Source organism: Myxocyprinus asiaticus, chromosome 6 (assembly GCF_019703515.2).
Source record: "Myxocyprinus asiaticus isolate MX2 ecotype Aquarium Trade chromosome 6, UBuf_Myxa_2, whole genome shotgun sequence".
NCBI classification, from domain to species: domain Eukaryota; kingdom Metazoa; phylum Chordata; class Actinopteri; order Cypriniformes; family Catostomidae; genus Myxocyprinus; species Myxocyprinus asiaticus.
In genome coordinates, this window is record NC_059349.1 from 28,393,744 (window position 1) to 28,414,838 (window position 21,095).

Below are 21,095 nucleotides of genomic sequence, written 5' to 3' on the forward strand. Positions count from 1 at the left end.
ATGCTGGCGTTGGCGACCTAACGCAAATCATGAATATTAGTTTATAATTATGACTCATCGGCTTCATGATTCACAATGTAGGAAAGCGGATAGCCACAGTCTACCGGCAGATTAATATTGTGGAGGATGAGAATTTAAGAGATGTAATGCCCATTGCAATGAATACTCACCCTATGTGGGGACAAATTATTTTAATTTGTCAACCTCCAATTTAATCTTTGGGAAATGTTTAATGTTACTTGAATTGGTGCTATTTTAGTACATTTCTATCTTTATACTGTGGAAGGCTTTGTTTGGAAAATGTTATTAAAGCATTATATTGCTACATATTGTTTTGTTTTCTTTCCTAAAAAGGAAATGAATGCATTTTTACAGTAAAACAGCACTTTCAAAATCTGCTATTAATCGCAATTAAATACAAACAAAACGATTAATGGACTGACAGCACTAATACAAATTAAACACCCTCTTATTAAAACCCCTGGAATCAGACATGATACTCTTACAAAACATTTTGCATATCAAATTGTATTGCCAGAAGAACTGGATATACAAAATTGGTACCTGCAGAGTCAAGTAAGAGTGGAAATGGTTCCGTCTCACATTACCGGTTGCTGGTTTTTAAAGCAATGACAGACGGACGCATCACTAAAAAAAAAGTCGACCACACTGCCAACCTGTGAGTTCCAAACATTTACAAGCAAGTGCAAATCGGTGAGAAAACTAAGCTGAACTCCGAAGTCAGGAAATTCCACTAAAATGACAGTGGTTGAATTCAAACTGCTAGACATGGATAGAGCTTCTCTACAACATATGGTGTGTGGACAGCAAAGCTGGAACTTACACATCTGCCAATGGCTTGGCCCCTTAAGCAGATGAACACTCTGTAAAATACAACCAGTTAATTGGTTGTGACTTGTATTGCATTTTTCAATAAAAATATTCTGGTTCTGGCTGAGTTAATGTCTATGATTACAGAGTAACATAATGAAATGTTGAAATTAGGAGCAACTTGAACTCTGGCAGTGAACAAACAAATGAATAACAGCTGATTTAATTTAAGTCATTATGTTTTCCTTGCATAGTATAGTGTATCGTTTAAGTTTTAGTTTGTTTGCACTGCAAGTATAGAGTACAACCAATGGAAGACGGGGGGATTTTTCTGGAATCTACTCTAAAACAGCGATTATTTTTACAATTTCGTTCTGTGATGCTAGTGGGGCAAAAATTACACACTCTCGTTTTAATGCCCCCTCAGCTATAAAAAGCCTCCTCTCCTGTATTTCCAATCAGGCTTCCAAACCTCAGCTCCTTTAACTTTTCTAAATGTAAATAAATCTTTCAAACATAAATGTGTGCTTCTTCAGGGGTGTGGAGTAAGAAGGGCACATTGAAAAAAGACAAATTTGAGTTTTACCAATTAAATACACCACACAAATAAAAGCCTAACAATCAGAGCTCACAAGTAATGCATTTCTGGACTTTTACAATGGGGTTTTTGGGCTTGTTACAGTGAAAATATCTGATGATCCCCTACAGTCTTCTTGTTGGTCTCAGATCACATTTCCAAGCATTCCATTAAAGTTTATGGAATTTTGGAATTTGGGGCTTTTTATGACAAAGAACCACATTTTGTACCATAGATATGCAGACAACACCCAAATCTATCTAGCCCTATTGCCAAATGACTACAGATCCATAGATTCTCTGTGCCTGTGCATTGATGAAATTAACAGTTGGATGTGCCGAAACTTCCTTCAGTTAAACAACGACAAGACAGAGGTCATTGTATTTGGCAACAAAGGTGAAATTCCCTCAAAACAAGTTCACTCAAAACAAGGTAAGACTGTATTTAGCTATTATGCCACCCGCAGCTGGAACCAGATCAGGTGTGCTGCAACAGTAGCCACATTCAAGTCTAGACAGAAAACACATCTGTTTAGCTGTGCATTTATTCACTGAGCACTGTGCTGCACTTACTGATTGTACTGCATCCTTTTATTTCTAAAATTCTTTTAAAATGTTAAAATTTATTTTTACTTTTTATTCATATTTCTTGTTCTTAATTGGTTATAAAATGTATTTATATTTTTTTATGTAAAGCACTTTGAATTGCCATTGTGAATGAAATGTGTTATATAAATAAAGTTGCCTTGCCTTGCAGGCATGATGGCCCAATATGTGAGGTTGGGTTTTTTTTAATGGTTAGAGCCACAGTCAACTGGAACCTTAAAAGCCCTGTTTTACTGTCCCTGTCAACACGATCATCACATTCAGTTTACTATAAGAGCAAACCCAAACCACTGCAATACAAATAGCCTGGGTAGTATAATGTTTTAATATATTTACATGAACATGAAAATGATTTGACAGTCACTGAAGCATCTGAGCCTTTTTAGATTCTAAAATGGCCAATACAAATAACACTGCAGTGATTCAAAGCACTGCAACAATGTAGACTGAAACTATGCAATGTTCAGTACAACAGCTGTGTTTAAAACAGAATAAATCGATTTTGAAATGCCCCAAAATCATTAAAGGTAGGTTTGGGTACTATCATCATGTCTGTGTGATGAGCAATTAACCAATACATAATAATGCATATGAAATAAAGGAACAAGACTGGTTAATCTTTTCATGAGTAGGGTCTAAATTCCCCTGCAGTGCCCCATGGAATGAGTTATTTTTGCACGTGACACAGCACAGCTGGTAGAGGGGGGCAGAGTGTAGACAAGTATTTATTTATTTTAATTGAATTTTAGATTTTTTGTCATTAAAAAAAATTATATATAATACTGTATATAATAAACATATGAACAAATGGGTTATGTCTTCTGTACTGTATTTGTTTTATTTATTTAGTTTTTATAGCTGTAAAAAACAAATGAATAAATAATATCAGCAGTCCGGTTTGCCCATATGCGCTGTTTGACTTCTCAGACATTTTGTGTGTATGTGTGAGAGAGAGAGACAAGCGCTAATGTAAACAGACGTGGCAGTGTGCATCGGATAATCACGCTCGATGAGCATGTTTTCACTGTGAGCATACGAGTTTTAAACTTTTATCGTGGTGCTTATGTGACAGTTTGGCTGTCTATTTTGGAAAACAAATGTATTATATGCCTGAAAAGACTGAGTTGCTGTTTGTGTGGATGTAAACCGCATCTGCAAATAATAAGCAGACATGACTGCGTGCATGGGAAGATTGCATTTAGATATGATGGCTGTGCATATACAAGCTGTGAACTGTTATCGTGGTACTTTGGTGACAATTTGGCTGTTTGTTACATAAGATAAACATTATGTGCTAGAAAAGAATCTTTGAGTAGCTGTTTGTTTGACGAATGACAATTGCTACTAATGTAAACAAATGGCAGCACGCATCAGAGGAAGATCGTGTTTGATGTATTGACGGCATATAAGAGCTGTAATCTTTTTATCATGGTACTTTAGTGATGAGTTGGAAGTATGTATATAAAATAAACTTATTCTGTGGTTTAAAAGACTGTATGAGTAACTGTTGGAGCGACACTTACAGACACTTGACCAATGCAGCCTGTGTCGGCGCGAAAGTCGATTTGAATCAGGCACCTTGTAATGTAACTGGCTGTTGCAGAAACAGATGTGTGACGCTACTCTGCAGATATTAACCATCACATATGTGTGACGGTACATATGTAAGTCAAAAAGTCACTGAGTACTATATCAAACCCTTAATAATGTTATATAAAATTAACGTTCAGCTTTTCAGAATTAAGAAATCAAAAGAGGGAAAGCTTATGGCATAAAAATATTTTTTTCTAACCTAAATTTATTTTACCATCAACTATGGATTTATAAACACCACAGACTTAGAGGTTGAAAAACAAACCCAATCCTTTCAGAATTTAACATGATTAGACTGCATCAAGAACTTTGTAAAGTTCAACAGTTGAACATAGCAGTATTATTATAAAACCTATTTAATCAAAAAATGTATACAATAGTTTAGGACTAGGACCAGTCAAGTGTTTTATCTCACCAAAACTATAGACTACAAAACTCTGTGAAGGATTTCAGTGACTGAATTGTATTATTCACTATTTAGTATTCTCATCAGCTATGCGTAAATTATGTGATCCAAAATAATCCTATGATTATCCTCATATAAAACAATTAAAAAAAGGCACTGGACAAGAATAGGCCAAAATGCAATGTGTGGTCAGTGAAAGAAAAACAAAGCCTCTTTAAAAAAAAAAAAAAAAAAAAAAAAAAAAAAAAACACTACAATCTGGAAAAACTAAACCACTTATTCTTGTTTTATATTAATATCTCACCCAAAACAAAGCCGAGGGCAACAGAGAAAGATTTCAGCACTTATGTGCACATTTAACTACACGGCTAGTTAGATTCAAAACAACTATAAGGTATGTCCACAATAACTTTATCTTTTTCTTTCCCATGGACCATTTCAGCAAATCTGTCTGTTTGCTGTTTTTATATGTTAAATTACATCTAATAACCACATAACTAATTTATGTTTCCTGAAATTTGAACATATGTATGGAAAGCCGAACTGACATTTAATCATTCACAGGATGTGAATTGTTGATATCAACAATTCAGATTTCACTAGTTAAAATGTTCATTCTTGATATCAAAAATGACGTTATCACTCGCAGGAATACACATTCTTGATATCAAAAACTGAATTTCAACTAGTAAAAACTGTCATTGTTGATATACTTAACTGCATTTTCACTACTAGAATTTCACAATGATCCGTCATCCACTTGTATTTTAAATACAATTACGGATATCTAAAATGTATTTCTTACTAGTTGAAATTCCAATTTCACATATCAGCAATGCACTTCTTACTAGTAAATAATAATAAAAAATTATATCACATGAACTAGTTACATGGTTACTAGTTCAAATGTCTATTCTTGATATCAAAAAATGAATTACAAGTGGTAAAAATGATAATTTTTTTTTTTTTAATCTTTGTTAAAGGTACACTCAGTAACTTTTGTCTGTGTCATATTGGACTTACACTGACACCTAGCGGCTTGGATGCAGCATCATTTAAAATCAATAGTTTTCAGATTCAGATGCCATTGTAGAAATTTAGTATTCACAGTCAGCCATGATTACTTAAATCAATGGTGAAAGTGTCAAATAAATAGTGTCAGGACGGTTACTGAGATTAAGCGAGTAGTATTCAGCTGGTCATGTGATTCTAACATGGCAGCCCCCATGTGTGGACCCTCTCCATGTAGAATAAAACAGCTTTTATAAAGTTACTGATATGACTGGATTTTTCATTTTAATGTGATTAGTCATGATTTCCTACAAATATTGCAAAATTACAATTCATGTCTTTAGGAGTTAAACTTTTCTAATGAGGAGAAAATTTAGTGCACCTTTAATGCATTTAAACATGTTAGACTTTGTATTTTAGATATCAAATGGATTTCGGATATCAATAAATTGGACAGTAATTAAAGATATCTAAAAAAAGGCTTTTTTTTTTTTTTTACTACAGTAGTTTCAATCGCTTTATAGATATCAGAAATTAACATTACCACTATTTCAAAAATGAGCATTTTTTACTAGTTGCAATTCAGTTCTTGATATCAGGAATTAATATTTGCACTTGTACAATGTAATTATTGATATTAAAAATAACTATTTTTACTAGTAAGAAATGCATTGCTGATATGTGAAATTGGAATTTCTACTATTAAGAAATTAACTTTAGATATCCGTCATTGCATTTTAAATACAATTGGATGACAGATCACTTTGAAATTCTACTAGTGAAAATGATATCAAGAATTAGTTTTTACTGGTTGAAATTAAATGTTTGATATCAAGAATGTGTATTTCTGCGAGTGATGACTTCATTTTTTAATAACAAAAAAGTTACGTTTTTATTAGTGCAACTGTAATTACTGATATCAAAAATTAGTACTTTCATTACAAGTAACTACATTTCTCATATCAAGCATTAGCATTTTACCTATAATTTTTTTTTTTATTGATAAGCAATTCACATCCTGCAAATGATTAAAGGTCAATTCGGCTTGCCATACATAATTCCTGGAAGATGACCCAAGAGTGAAATCAAGTGAAGCCCATCTATATGAACAAAATATCCTTCAAGGATTTCCACAACCAAACTCCATTTTCTTAATCACATAATGTAATGTTTTTAACCACGAACTGATCCCAAAACATAGTTGGACTCTGCATGTTGCATAACAGAGGCAGGTTATAGTCATTATATCTACTTATCAATCTGTCATGTATCTGTCTGAATCTGTGACTTATTGGTGTTTTTCATTATAAAGTACATAAGCAATAAACTTACCCGAGGTTGAATCACTGTTGGTCTCTCACTCTCTGCTGCTGCAGGACCAACTTTAACTTTATGACAGCTCATCCTTCATGTGGAAAGACCATACCCATTACACCAGACCCACACTGCAAGTGCGCCATCTCATGCACTTATAAAAAAAAAAAATAAATAATAAAATAAAAAAACTATAGAAGTTTAAAAAAAAAAAAAAAAAAAAGGCCTTTTCACAAGTATTTAAACCGTAATTCTAAAAAAGATGATAAAAATAAAAGGAACAAATCCTCATAACACGACGAATAGCGGCGTTGAAGCCTAAAGACTGCTGCCAACTCAAATGTACGAACATTTCGGGGAATTACGTATCTACCAAGTCATTAAAACTTTATACATTTACATATTCCCCAGAAACCTTTAAAGAAAATCACTACGGAAAAATGTATCAATGTATTTTAGTGTTACCATTATGCAGAGACCTCTCTTTTCAGGGGTTAGGTCAAAACATAATATTCTTAACATAATATTCAGTCATTAAACTCAGCTATATATAATTGGATTAAGTTATATGAAATATTTAGCCAAATATGTAATCGCATTGACGCCTGCAGTGTACAGACAAACTACGCTACATTAGACAGCATACGAACAGCGACCTCTATCGTAAATCGGAGGAACTCCGTGCAGCAAAACTTGACTGCAGCCATTTACAGGAAAGCATTTTACAAAAAGTTTATTTATTTTCATAAGTGCTTCAAACCCCTTCTAAATCTTTAAACAAGATAACCCAAAAGATGCTATTATGGTAAATAACCCCAGATGTCCATGTGGCAATCAGATTAATAAATGGAAGATCGTGGAACCAATGATCCATGTAACACCCCTGGGGAGGCCAATGATAATTTGCATTCAATTAGAGTGCTATTATAAATGCCACAAACATAGCACAACCCGGAAATAATCAAGATGCAAAAGGAAAACAAAAGCAATGTAACTGTTTATGACAACTTTCTTTAAGAGAGCATAATAGTTAAATATACTCTAATAAAGAGTGACACCATTTCCACCATGATTTTGAAAACCCTCAGCACATGGGCACATAAACTGCAAACAATACTCCCACATTATGGAATTATATTGTGTATAAACTTATAGAGCATGACTGTGCTTGCAATGAGAAACAGTGCAGGACCAGAATATAAATGAATATACTTTAAGGCCTTGAGTAAAGTACAGTGCGATTCCCCCATGTATCAGATCTTTTAAAGATGCATTATTGTCCTGTGAAGCATTGTCACTTTTTCTTTTCCTGACAGGCACACAAACAAATCCAAGTAAAGAGGTGCACTACTCTTTGAATTCCAAGAACTGCTGAAGCCTTTTTCGATGTTCTGCTGATATCTTCACAGCACTGAAAACAAAGAAATGAACAATAAGATTAAGCATAAGCATGCACCACTGCACTGTGTAAATGGCTGACAAAGATCAGAGACATGAATAATATATTTTAATTAAAACAACAACAAATCAACATTTTCATTTATCTCAGAATACTTAGAGCTAAAAATGTTGGGACTTACTTCAAGTGCTCTCCAAAAGTGGTAGTTATCCTGTATATAGATGTCTTTAGTGCAGCTCTCAGTGCAAACCTCAGAGTTTTGTAGGTGGAGTCACCAAAACTGCAGGTAGTCCTCACAGGTTTGCTGGAGGCATGGGGCAGTTTGAAGTGTCTATCAACAGCCTGCAATTAATAAACCAAATTAAAAGACTCTCAAACCATTTTTTATTTTAATATTTATATCTAATAAATCCATTAACACCTACAAAAAGAATCTGTTGCTTTACCTCTAACAAGATTACCAAGCTGCTGAGAATGTTTGGTAATGTAGTCTGCACCACTCCAAACCGGTCCTCGGAGAAAGAGGACGCCACCAGATAAGATAGTCCTAAAAACCGAAATAGCAAGAGACAAAATGTAAGTATTCACACACTCACGCAAATAAGTATATTAGATGGAATCTCTTAAAATGAATTCCTATTTTCTGACCTTGGAGAGCCCAGATATGAGCTTGGCTGTCAGCAAACAGAGCTTGGCTAGAGGCTTCTGGAAGCTGTTCAATAGAAGATAACTTTTCTTTATTTAGAAATTATCAGAATCAGACATTAGGTCTGAACTTACAATCAAATGAAAAAAATAAGACAATGAATTTTAAAGGCGTGTGCATTGTAAATGATGTGAATCCATTAAAAAAAATAACATTACATATACAGTGAAATATAGTTTAGGTTTTATGAAAATGCACCACACACAAATACGGACCCAGTTTATCTACAGTTCCTCTAATAACTACATATTAATAGTATTAGTAAAAATATATGGCATTGGCAGCATAAGTGGATAAAGATTAACAGTGTTCGCACAAATTTTGACTGGTAAATTTCCATTACTTTTCTATGAACTTTATGAACATTTATGAAACCATAGGTTTCTTTGAACTTTATTGCAACGTTTTAACAACAGTTTGAACAAGTCAAAACATACACCTCAAAAACTACCACTAAAATCAATGACACAGCAACTGCTTTGTAATAATACACTTCCAAAGTTTTTTTTTTCTTCTTTTGCTAGTTTTCCACTCTCCCCTCATCTTTAGTTTGTCTCACTGTCATTATTGGAAGCCCTCTATTTTGTGCTTACTATTTATAACACATGACCTTTTTAATGCCCTTCGTTGTTTAATTTACTGCACATAATTTAAATTCATAAAATGTTACACATTTGTTCAGCAGGGTACAAAACTAACCAATTTTACCAGCCACTTTAAGTTTTTACAAACCACTTTTCCCTATTAAAATCAAAAGTGGAAAAATATGAATAGGTCTATGCATTTACAGTAAAATGTTAACCACTAGATGTAAAGTTAATTAAACTGAAAGCAACTCCTGAGATGGTCAAAGATAATTTGCAACGCTCACATTTAAGACACAATTCATGCTTCAAGCACTAGGAATTGAAAACAGTTTGAAATCATGACTGTGCCTAGAGACTGCAATGGCAAGATGTACAGTAAAAAAGGAGTTATATTTTGGTCTGTTCTCACCTAAAATCCATTGGATCACTTCAGGGGACATGGATTAAACCACTGGAGTCGTATGGATTACTTTTATGATCCCTTTATGTTTTTTTTTGGAGCTTCAAAGTTTTGGTCACCATTCACATGCATTGTATGGACCTACAGAGCTGAGATATTCTTCTAAAAAGCTTTAATTGTGTTCTGCAGAAGAAAGTCATACACATCTGGGATGGCATGAGGGTGAGTAAATGTTGAGAGAATTTTCATTTTTGGGTGAACTATCCCTTTAAAGGGCTTATTCCCAATGCTCCCAAATCATGCCAAACATAAATTCTGAACACACCCTGGAGCAAACAACTTTGTAATATAAAGTAAAAATGTATGATGATCTGTAAAATGCCATGATATTTTCCCCCATTTAAAACTGGGTAAACTGGGTCACAAAAACTAAACAACTACAAACCAAACACAACCTTTTACTCAGAGAGACGGAGACAAATGGACAGAGAAGACTAATGGTATTGGTGCTAATTTAAACATGGGCAGAATCTAGTCACATGCATTAATGATTCCCATGACTGATAATGTTGTGAAAGCATGCAACATGCAGCTTGACAGATCATCCATTCAAGTAATGCATGCTTAACCTTACCTTGTTAAATAAATACACTATTAGCACCCGCTTTGCCAAAAAGCTTTTAACCTGAGCAGAACAATTGAGAGTATGACAGGAACATGAGTTAACAGGTGTATAAGGCCATGTAATGGTATCACACTGAAATGTGAACTGGCTTTTGCCCCAGCAACCGAACCTGACACTCCTAAGCTTGTCAGTGTTGGTTTCTACGGATACATGCTTGGAAACCAAGAAAGTCCCAGTAAATAATAAAGGATTTATTTACAGTTCATGTAGGATAAGAAAATAGTACCTGCTCTCTCCTGTTCTGCATCCACTGGGCCAGAAAGCTGGGTTTCCGATTGTCTGGAGGAAGACTCGGAACATTGGCAGGGGAGGCAGGAGGACTGCCATTGGCCTGAGACTCTGTCCAGACAGTGAAATGAGCTTGATTAGATAATACTGTATTTGTAAATTTGTCTTCGGCTTCTCACAAAGATTTATGAAGAAAACACAGGAGGTCACACAGAACTACATTAAATAAAATATGTACCACCAAAAAAATAAAGAAATAAATAAAATTAGAAAAATCACATCTCTTAAAATGTCACAATTCTGTTGAATTGGATTAGATTCAACTTTACAGTCATTGCGTCAAGAACAGGTACAAAGCCAATAAGCAATAGAAGCATCCAACCAAAAGTGCATATAGCAATATCAAGGTTCCCACTCTTTTCAAAGCACAATTTTCCAGGACATTTCATGTGCTCAACGTGTGTACTATTTAAGCAATAACACACCAGAGGTCATGATGTATATTGTGTTTATTAAATGGTTATTTTTTAATTTATAGCACACATTCATTTTGAAGCGCACAGCACATGCAGATTATATATTTATTTAAATCACAGCCTTTTGCAGTTTAATAATCACACTATGTTTGTGCATTCAAACATTCTTTTTCGTCCCAAATATGTCAAATTCCGAGACATTCCTCGTTTTATAGCCAAGGCCATTTTTACGAATGGATTCAGTGACTTCAGTTTTCATATTGCAGAAATCATAGGGCACTACATGTAGTAACCACAGTACAAACGGATTCGGATTGTTCATTTATTATTGAAAATGTATTAATTAATAATTAATTAAAAGGCCACATCACCACGCTACCTTGTCGGGTTGTGAACTAATTTTCCAAAAACTCTTTTTCAGTCTGACAGTCAACTGTTTTTCTAGGTTTACGACTCAAGTGTTTTTGTAGTTAAAACAACAGCAATGTTAGAATGAAAAAAAAAAAAACATATTTTTAGAGGTAAAAAGTACATTTCTCAGTTGTTTCCAAGTCTTCACTGAATTATCGTTAAATATGGATGCATTAATACAGATTTGATGCTGCCGGGTTTTGACTCAGAAGCAGACCTGTAAATACAATTATACTTAACTGTTAATTAACTGCTTATTATGATTTCTATACCGATAAATCCACCACACAGGAAAAAAGTAATTGCTTATTTTGGTGAGGTGGTGGCGTAGTGGACTAAAGCACTGAACTGGTAAGCAAAAGGTTGTTGGTTTAATCCCCACAGCCACCACCATTGTGTCCTTGAGCAAAGCACTTAACTCCAGGTTGCCCAGGGGGATTGTCCCTGTAATAAGTGCACTGTAAGTCGCTTTGGATAGAAGCGTCTGCCAAATGCATAAAAGTAAATGTAAATGTGAGGCGGATGGCTGATTTTGGGTTTGTTTTTCCAGGCCATGTTGCTTGTTTCTCTTGCGATATCTGGCAACATTGCAACTGGTATTTCACCCACCCCTTAGCGCAGAGTACTGTCAATTTTAAAAGAACGTTATTAACTGTTCTTTTATTTTGTTCTAACCAGTAACCTTTTGTAAACAAGGCTGCAGAACTTCTGCACCGGAATGAAAAAAAATACAGTTTTTGTTCAGAATGAACCGAAATGAAAAATATTTCGTTTCGTTTTTAGTCCCTGGACAAAACTATACAAATTTGTGTATTTGACACCTATCCCGAGTCCCGATCGTTACCATGTTCTTGAATATGTAACAAAAGCCATGTTAGCCACACAGTCAAACAGTTTTATTATACTTAAATATTTTCCAGGACATTTCCATGACTGGAAAACTGCACTGCAAAATTCCAGGTTTTCCAGGATGCGATGGAACCCTGAATATTAAATATAGCAGAATGAAATTGGATCTAATAAATAAATAATTAAATATCCTTTACAAATAAAATTTTCCAAGTGATTCCCAAGGTTCTGCTTTGTTTAAATAATTTGATGTCCACTGTAATAGTGTTACGTGTAGTTCCTTAGGCTAAATCATCTGCTAAATGACAAAATGTGTCCTTATCAGACGCAACACGATAAAGTGACAAGCCATAAAAGCTCTCTTTTCCATGTAAATCCGAGTTTTTGTCTCAACCAGCCACGACCGCAACAAGTGACCTGTGGCTGGACATTCTGTCAATCACAATCAGTTTCTATTTCTATTTCTACAGCAAGTGGACAGACAAATGTCTTGCCACTGGAAACTTTCTGCAATGTGCCTGGTTAGGACGTGTTAGGCAGTCTGCCTCACCTGTGGAGGCACTCCATAATTTGGGGCCTCTCCTCATGATGTGGGGGCTTTGCACAGTGCCAAACCAGGGAGACTGGGGTTCCTGTTGGCCAGCCAGGCGGCGAATAGCAGGGGAGGAGAAGGGGCTGTCCAGATCTGGGGTGAAAGGAGCAGTCAGCGCGCTGTGCACGCCCCCCACCGATGACTTGAGGAAGACTGATCCGGGAGTCCTGAGTGGGATATTATGTCGTGGTGTCTCAGGCAGGTCCTCTGCCCCTGACATCACTGCAGGAAGAAAAGCAGTTTGATTCCTCTGTTTGATTCTATGTTACCAAGGTCAGTGCCGATCTTATGTTTAGGATCAGACTGTTAGATGTTATCTAAGCAGTCTAACCTGAGCTGGCTGAAGAGCCGGATTTGGTGTCACTGCTGGCAGACTGAGACTTGAATCTGCCATTAGAGGCAACTGCATCCTGATGAGCCACCAGTCTGTGTGTCAGCTCACTCATCAGAGACAGGCATTCATTAATGAGTGCATTCCAGTTATGGGGGTGACCACCTACATACAGATGTTACATTATTTTACCAATGTAGGAAGGAAGATTTTTAGAATTCATTGGAAGCTGGTATGGATGAATAAGATCTTTTAGGTTTGACAGAAATTATTTAGTTTGTACCTGGCTGACTTAGACTGAAGATTTCCAGTCTACGTGTGGGAGAATGTTGTGATAACAGAGCCAAGTCTTGCAGAGCCAAAAACTGTAAAAAGAGAGCCACAGTGATACAAACTCATAAGCAGCGAAAAATTGAGACAATCACAGGTCCACGAACATGTTTTCCAGGGATATTTTTTTTAAAGAATAACTAAAAGCACCAATTCCAGTTATTTTAATGATTCAAGTAAAGCAATTTAACTGCAGTGCACAATTGTGCAGAATTAGCTGCAAAAATAAAGAGTATTTTGGTGAGGCTTGCTTCTGTTTTACAAATTTGTTCAGTTACATTTACTTATTAGTTCAGTGACCAATTCTAGGGATGCCACTAGGTGGCGACAAATGAGCGTCTTATGGCTACGAGTGAGTCATTGAATCATTTTGAGACGTTCAAGACCGAAATCTACCAATAAACTTTATAGTGTTTAAGCATTATAAGAATAAAGCAGATAATATAATTTCCCTTCAGTTTGTGAACTGCCGAGTAGGGGTGCGCCGATATTCATCTTAAATCCATAATCGGCCGATCGTGCCTAGAATCAGGGCCGATATTTTTTACAGCACGCAGGAATCACACATACACTGCTCCTCTAATGAATGAGCGCTTGCTTAGCAAGCATGGCAGGGTGGCCTTTGGAGGGTGAGTTGTTGGCAATTCTAAGCATTCACAAATTTAAACTTTCAGACATTATGCAATGCCATTTTGTTTTTAAAAATGTGTAAGAATTACACGTGTATGAATATTAAGTTGCCCATTTTCTAGAGTTATTACGGTAGTTATTCTGTTGCAGAGTGAGCAGGAAGGATAAAGAAGCTGCAAATGGGTATAAAAACGAATTAAACAACAAATAAACATGCAAATACAAATCTGAGTACACGTAATGTAACGTGAGTTGTGACAATCAGACATTGTGTGGAGCGATAGAGACTGTTTGAGTGATCATGAGCACTTTTAGCTTTACTCTCTTCAACATGAGCGCACTGTGTCAATCAAACATGAGGATCTCCAGGTGCTCTCATATCTCATCATCAGTCATTCATCCCAGCACTATTCTGTGAGGATCCCAGTTTAAATCAGATTAATGTTGGTCACAATACCACTAATAACAAATGTAACTGTTTAACCTTCAATAACAGCACTGCATCTTCACGCATTTGCTTAATAATTAGTGATTTTTGTTACAAGACGCCAAAGACAGCAAACAAATCATAGATACTAATGATTTCTCACTGGAGCAGTTTTAGAGCTTGTAATGGATATATTTTTCTTATTTTTGAAAGTATCTCTGCTGTGTGTGATGCTCTCATGGTTTTTATTGGCTACCAGTATGTCGCAATGACTTTTTGATATTGACAACAGAACTTTTAATAACTGCTTCAAAACAAATATATGTTAGCAATTCACAATTACTGTAATTTTGGTAACACTTAATAAAAAGGTTTCGTTTCTTTAAAATTAATGAATTAGGTATAATGAACAAACAATGAACAATATATTTTTACAGCATTTATTAATAATGTTAGTTAATAAAAATGCAGTTGTTCATTGTTAGTTCATAGTGCATTAATGTTAACTAATACAACTTTTGATTTTAAAAATAGTTCTGTAGAATATGTTGTAACTAACATTAAGTTCATGTTAACTACAGTAATGTTGTTAAATAATGTTAAGAAATGGAACCTTTTTGTAAAGTGTTACCGTAATTTTACTGTGTGGGGCATAAATATATAACTGCAGCATATAACTTGCAAAAGTGTGGCAAAGGGCACTTTAAGAAAAAATTTGGATACTTAGTGGTAAATAAAATCGGATATCGGTACTGGCCTCAAATTTCCTGATCAGTGCACCACTACTGCGGAGCATGACATTTCATCCAAAAAGTCTAATAATAATAATTAATTTCAATAACATCCTTACCTTCTCCTTTATTAAAATTTGCATGTCTGACTTCAGTAGAATGTTTAAACATTATTAGAACAAAGCAGATCTATTATTTTCCAACAGTATTTAAACTGCTGAGCATGACTTTTATTAGAAAAGACAACAATAATAACCTAATAATAGTTAGGGATTTCAATAAATTCCTATTGTAACTGTAACGCACTTTTCACATGACTTGTGTCGGGGCATCAACACTCAGCTCAATGTCAGCGTCAAGCTGCGCTTTGCCCTCCACATGATGAGCATTGCAGAAAGCGTCACAAAGGGGTGATTTTACGAGTTAGCCATGACAGAGAAAGCAGGAGATGTGCACAGTAAAATTTAAAACATGTATTTAGAAGATAGAAAAAAAAATATATATATATATATATATATATATATATATAATTGCTTTGATTTCAGAAAGTAATATGAGGACTTGTTTATGTTTAGGTATTAGTGTTTTCTTGGTGAATATAATTACTGTAGTTCAATAACTACAGTATTGTGGGTCTCTGAAACTGATATTCTGAAACGAATAAGGTAATATTTAATTAAAAGAAATTATGACATTGAATATCTCTCCACAAATTCGGACAGTTGTTAAATATTTCTTGTTGCTTTGCTTTGCGAGACAAAAACGTGTGTGAAAAACACTTTGGTGTAAAGTTGGAGCCGGGGTTGCGCTGACGTGTCACTCCATAGACTTCAATGTATTCGGCATCACTGACGCAAGTCATGTGAAAGCCCCTTAATGTGTATAAATAGTCACTTTTACACATTAATAGCTCTTCTGCCCCCTTCTCTTCTTGATGAAAAATGTAGACTAAAGGTAGAAGTTTACGAGTGCTGCTTCTTCTGAACCCTTCTTGCTCCTGTCAGATGTAGAATCACTGTATATGCACTGCTGTAGCCAAGCATGCTATTGGCCGTAGCTGTAATCAATCAAGCGATCTGCCTCAGTAGGACAGCATTTGCCAAGTATGCTATTGGCCACTGCTGTAATCATTCACGCGGGAGACCTTCTAAGTTTGCCGAAAGGCGAGTAGTTTGCATCAGGTAAGACAAAAAATAAATAAAAATTAAGATCTGTTTCCAGGGTTACCACATGTTTTAACCAATACATTTGCATGATTTTTTCAGTTGTTCCTGATTACAGGATATTTTAAAAAAACATTTCATAGAGGTTGTTCTCAAACAGAGCACTTTCTATCCAACAGTTGAGCATATCTAGTAAAATGTATACATACTATGGAAATATCCAAGACAATTTTAATATTCTCTGATATTTCCTGTTTGCCATGAACCCTGTGTTTTGCAGAAGAAAGGAAAACAAAACTGACCTTCATGACTAAAGTGTTCTTCTCTGTGAGAGCTTTGGGTAGACACAGCTCTGCATCCTCAGTAAATGTAGACTGTACTGGAAAACTGTAGGCCTGATGAACAGTAATCAGAGTGATTGCCAAAACAGGTTCTAGACTATTGCTAATTGTTTTGAGATATCTCCAAATTTAACCTTTATTTTTAATATACCTCTGTGACATAGATCCTGAAGAGAAGCACATTGATATACCAGGTTAAGTACAGGAATGTGCCACTGATCAACAGGTGGTAGAAGAGGGAGGAGTCTAGAAGTCCAGTCAATGAATCCAATGGTGGAAGAGAACTATAAAGTTGTAAGGAAAATGGATATACAGATTCATGAGTTGTTGTTACTTGTTCAGTTAAAAATGGTTAATATATTAGTCATTCTAGTTTAGGCAGTCTGAATCTTAAAATCTGACCTGTCTATCTGTAGATTAAGTGTGCTGGAGATCCATGCCTTAGGAGCATACCCTAAAAACAGAAACATTCAAATTCATCTACTTCTGGCATTAGATTCTCTTCAAGTGGACGTACACTATATGGCCAAAAGTTTGTGGACACCCCCTTCTAATTAACAAATTTGGTTACTCCATTAAATCCAGTAAAAAAAAATCTTAATGTTTCTTTATGTAATGGCTTGGGCTTTGTGTGCTTCCAAATTTGTGGCAACTGTTTGGGGATAGCCCTTTTTTGATCCAGCATGACAATAAACCTGTGAACAAAGTGAAGTCCATAAAGAAACGGTTTACTGTGTCTGGCGTGGAAGAAACTGACTGGCCTGCACAAAGCCCAGACCTGAACCCCACTGATCACTTTTGGAGTGAACTTGAACAGCAACTGTAAGTCAGGCCCCATCGACCAACATCAGTTCCTGACCTCACTGATAGCCTTGTGTCTGAATGAGAGCAAATCCCTGCAGCCATGTTACTACATACAGTATAGTGGAAAGCCTTCCCAAAAGAGTGGAAGCTGTTATTACAGCAAAGGGGGAAATTGATGCCTAAGGTTTTGAAATCAAATGTTCATCAAGCACATATGGTGTCCAAACTTTTGGCCATATAGTGTACATTTGATCATCAGTGGAACTTACCGAAAAAGAAATAGAGAGCGGCGAAATTCCTGGCTGAATACAAGGACTGAATAACACTGCACTTCACTACCTTGGGTAAGGAGCCCTTAAAGTAGAGGTACTTGTATTGCTTCAAAGCCAATGTGGAAGGGACAAAGTAGGTTTCGCATTAATGATTCAGTTAATTCTCATTCAATTGTAATGGGCGAATTTGCAATTAGTTTACCCAAAAATGAAAATTCTCTCATCATTTACTCACCCTCATGCTATCCCAGATGTGTATGACTTTCTTTCTTCTGTAGAACACAAATTAAGATTTTTATAAGAATATCTCCGATCTGTAGGTTCTCACAATGCAAGTGAATGGGTGCCAAAATCACATAAAGGCAACAAAAAAGTAATCCATATGACTCCAGTGGTTAAATCAATGTCTTCAGAAGTGATATGATAGGTGTGGGTGAGAAACAGATCAATATTTAAGTCCACTTTTGCTAGAAATTCTTGTCCTTGCCCAGTAGAGGGAGTATGCATGAAGAATGTGAATCACCAAAAACACAAGAAGAATGTGAAAGTTAAAGAGGAGATTGACTGAGCAGGGAGGAGATTTTATAGTAAACATGGATTTAAATATTGATCTGTTTCTCACCCACACCTATCATATCGCTTCTAAAGACATTTATTTAACTACTGGAGTCATATGGATTACTTTTACACTGACTTATGTGATTTTTGGAGATTCAAAATGTTGGCACCCATTCACTTGCATTGTATGGACCTAAAGAACTGAAATATTCTTCTAAAAATCTTCATTTGTGTTCTACTGAAGAAAGTCATACACATCCAGTATGGCATATGGGTGAGTAAATGATGAGAGAATTTTCATGTTTGGGTGAACTATCCCTTTAATGGATCCTTTACAATATGACATTCAGCAACAGAGGTGAATAGCCAAGTACTTACTTGTATGGGCTGAAAGGACACATAGTAAATATTCTGAACCACTCCCAGAAAACTGTAACTGTATCCCATGAAGGCCCCAGACAGGAGAAAGAACAGATGATACTCATTTAGACAGGTCACAAGTTCACCACTACAGAAAACAACATAAAATACATAAAATAAGGCACAGTTATTATTCATGTATTGCTGAAACTACATTGAGTAAAACAATCTGTCATTAAACAGTAAATGCAGACAGGAACTGCTGAGGTTAACTTCATCTTATGCATTTTAAAGGTGCACTTGGCCTACATTAGGGCAAGACTGAAAACCTGGAAATTTTGGGATTAGATTACTGATGGTGTTAATTGAAAGAATTTAAGATGTGTATCATTCCCTCTGCGAGGGATAATAGGAGTACCTAGAATAAAATTAATGAAACACGATCCAGTAAGGTTGTTCTATGTGAGACAAACAGAATCAGGTCATGTCATAGACCGATACACATAGCCCACCTCTCGATTCTGCATGGAGTTCCTAGAGTGCTATAACGTCCACCTATGATTACAGAGGCACACCACATTACCAGCATCCCCATGGTGCAGTACACCAAAGAGTGGACACACTGTCGTGGGTGAAGCACTGTCCCCAGGAGAGCTATACGTGAACACGGAATGGAAGGAACCACTAAAAGATATACAAAGAGAGAAAAAATTAATCAGCACTTAATGGACCTTAATCAGGATAGACATTTTTATATAATTTGATGCAAACAAACACAAGTTTGTGGGAGATGGACAAGAACACGTTTTGTCCACTGAAAATGTTTCAGCGTTTCACCGCCTGAATGACTAACACCAAGGTACACAACAGTGGAATAAACATTACATCTATCCCTCACAGCCTTGTTTTCATTTGTTATAAATTAAATACATTATGGCATCTACTTTGATTAAGGTCCATACCATAAATGCAATGAAAGAAAACAAACTCTCACGACCCTAAACAGGACAGTAGCATTCTTTAGAGAAAAGTTCTAATTTTGTCCAACTATAAATAACAAATCTAGACATGCACTTCTCCGGTTTACTCACAGGTGTAGAACTCCAGGTTGAAAAAGCCAGTCATCAGAACCACTCCACACAGCACGACAAGACAAAAGATGGTGTTTGAGGCAGTAAGAAGGCTTGTGCATTCTGAAAGCCATGTTTGAGTTGATCAACATAGTGGAATTCAGATATTAAAGGAACAGTTCACCCAAAAATGAAAATTCTCTCATCATTTACTCACCCTGCATCAAGCAACAAGAAAGTGTAATCAAGCTTGAAATCATAATTGCGAAGGAGACTGCTGATGTCAATATTTATTGTGAAAAAGAAGTTCTATTTTGGTCTGTTCTCACCCAAAACCGATTGGATTGTTTCAGAAAACTTGGATTATAAACCAATGGAGTCTGATGGATTACTTTTACGCTGCCTTTATGTGATTTATTGAGCTTCAAAGTTTTGGTCACCATTCACTTTAAGGACCTACAGAGCTGAAATATTCTTCTAAAAATCTAAATTTGTGTTCTGCAGAAGAAAGAAGAAAGCATCCACATCTGGGATGGCATGAAGGCGAGTAAATGAGAGAATTTTCATTTTTTGTTGAATTATTCCTTTAAGTTATCTTCACACTATATTTACATTATGTTTATTGTCCCTTGAGTTTAGAATTAACACTGATACACTTTAGCACTTCTTAGTCACTCATCAGATATTTTGTTAGGAGACACTGGTGCCCATTTTCCTCACCTGAAAGACACTGGATGGGGTGAAAAAGGCTAAATCTACTGAAGAACAGAAAGAGCGCAGTTGTCACAGGTAGGAGAATCACTGACCATGCAACACTCGCCACTGCCCTCCATATCACAACCTGTAAATAAACATGAGGCGAATTTGGTCTGAGTAGATATTACACACAACACACACCTTTGCTTTTTAGCCTGTCTACAACAACACATATCCACTCTGCTATAAGCTTGCAATCTAACGTTTTAACTCTAATACAGTACAAACAACCAAGAGTACATACATGTCACTAAACCATTTTTCACTACAGAACACCACACTGATAATGTGCAGAAAAAGTTTTCCGGTTACCGTCTAGTTATCTAAACCATGGTTTATAACTTATTTCGCCAATCTTTACCTTTCTTATGAACCAACTATTCTGTTTGAGGGAAAACATTTTGTCATGCTTGTGTCAGTCCTGTATCATTTCTAAAATCCATATCAACATGGCATGTACTCGCGCCATACATTCGAAGGACCTCGTGAATCGTGAGGACCGCTGCGGGTGTGTCTAACTTATTGCCTAAGTAAAATTACATTGAGCTGATCCCGAGTTATTAAATTATAAATAGTTATATATTATAATGAAATTATATAATAGTTAGTTACTACCTTGAGATAGACACAAATGAGTTTCCATTAAATAAAT

The 21,095-nt window shown here is 35.7% G+C and overlaps 2 protein-coding genes across 10 annotated transcripts in view; both read right to left on the reverse strand.

Moving 5' to 3' along the window:
* LOC127442292 (zinc finger protein GLIS1-like) overlaps window positions 1–7,177 on the reverse strand; it is a 55,816-nt gene extending 48,639 nt beyond the window's left edge. Inside the window, exon 1 of one of the 5 annotated variants that reach the window (XM_051700206.1) lies at window positions 6,356–7,177. The gene's annotated coding sequence lies outside the window, so the exon portion shown is untranslated. The remainder of the gene's footprint in view (window positions 1–6,355) is intronic. The other 4 variants (XM_051700204.1, XM_051700207.1, XM_051700205.1 and 1 more) reach the window with 4 other exon arrangements.
* Window positions 7,178–7,326: 149 nt separating this feature from the next.
* Window positions 7,327–20,950, reverse strand: LOC127442291 (nucleoporin NDC1-like). Of its 5 annotated transcripts, none has more exons than XM_051700203.1 (18): window positions 20,805–20,950; window positions 20,408–20,528; window positions 19,709–19,810; window positions 19,130–19,301; window positions 18,636–18,693; window positions 17,697–17,781; window positions 17,026–17,077; window positions 16,775–16,907; window positions 16,585–16,677; window positions 13,285–13,366; window positions 13,002–13,166; window positions 12,629–12,892; window positions 10,341–10,453; window positions 10,064–10,114; window positions 8,385–8,448; window positions 8,183–8,283; window positions 7,918–8,078; window positions 7,327–7,748 (listed from the first exon to the last, which is right to left on the reverse strand). In XM_051700203.1, exons 1-18 carry the CDS (start codon window positions 20,841–20,843, stop codon window positions 7,685–7,687), a joined length of 1,920 nt encoding a protein of 639 aa, XP_051556163.1. In that variant the 5' UTR covers window positions 20,844–20,950; the 3' UTR covers window positions 7,327–7,684. The 5 variants fall into 5 exon arrangements, with proteins under 5 accessions (XP_051556163.1, XP_051556162.1, XP_051556160.1 ...); XM_051700202.1 differs by having other exon boundaries at window positions 17,697–17,805; XM_051700200.1 differs by having other exon boundaries at window positions 18,636–18,765.
* Between the last annotated feature and the right edge of the window lie 145 nt (window positions 20,951–21,095).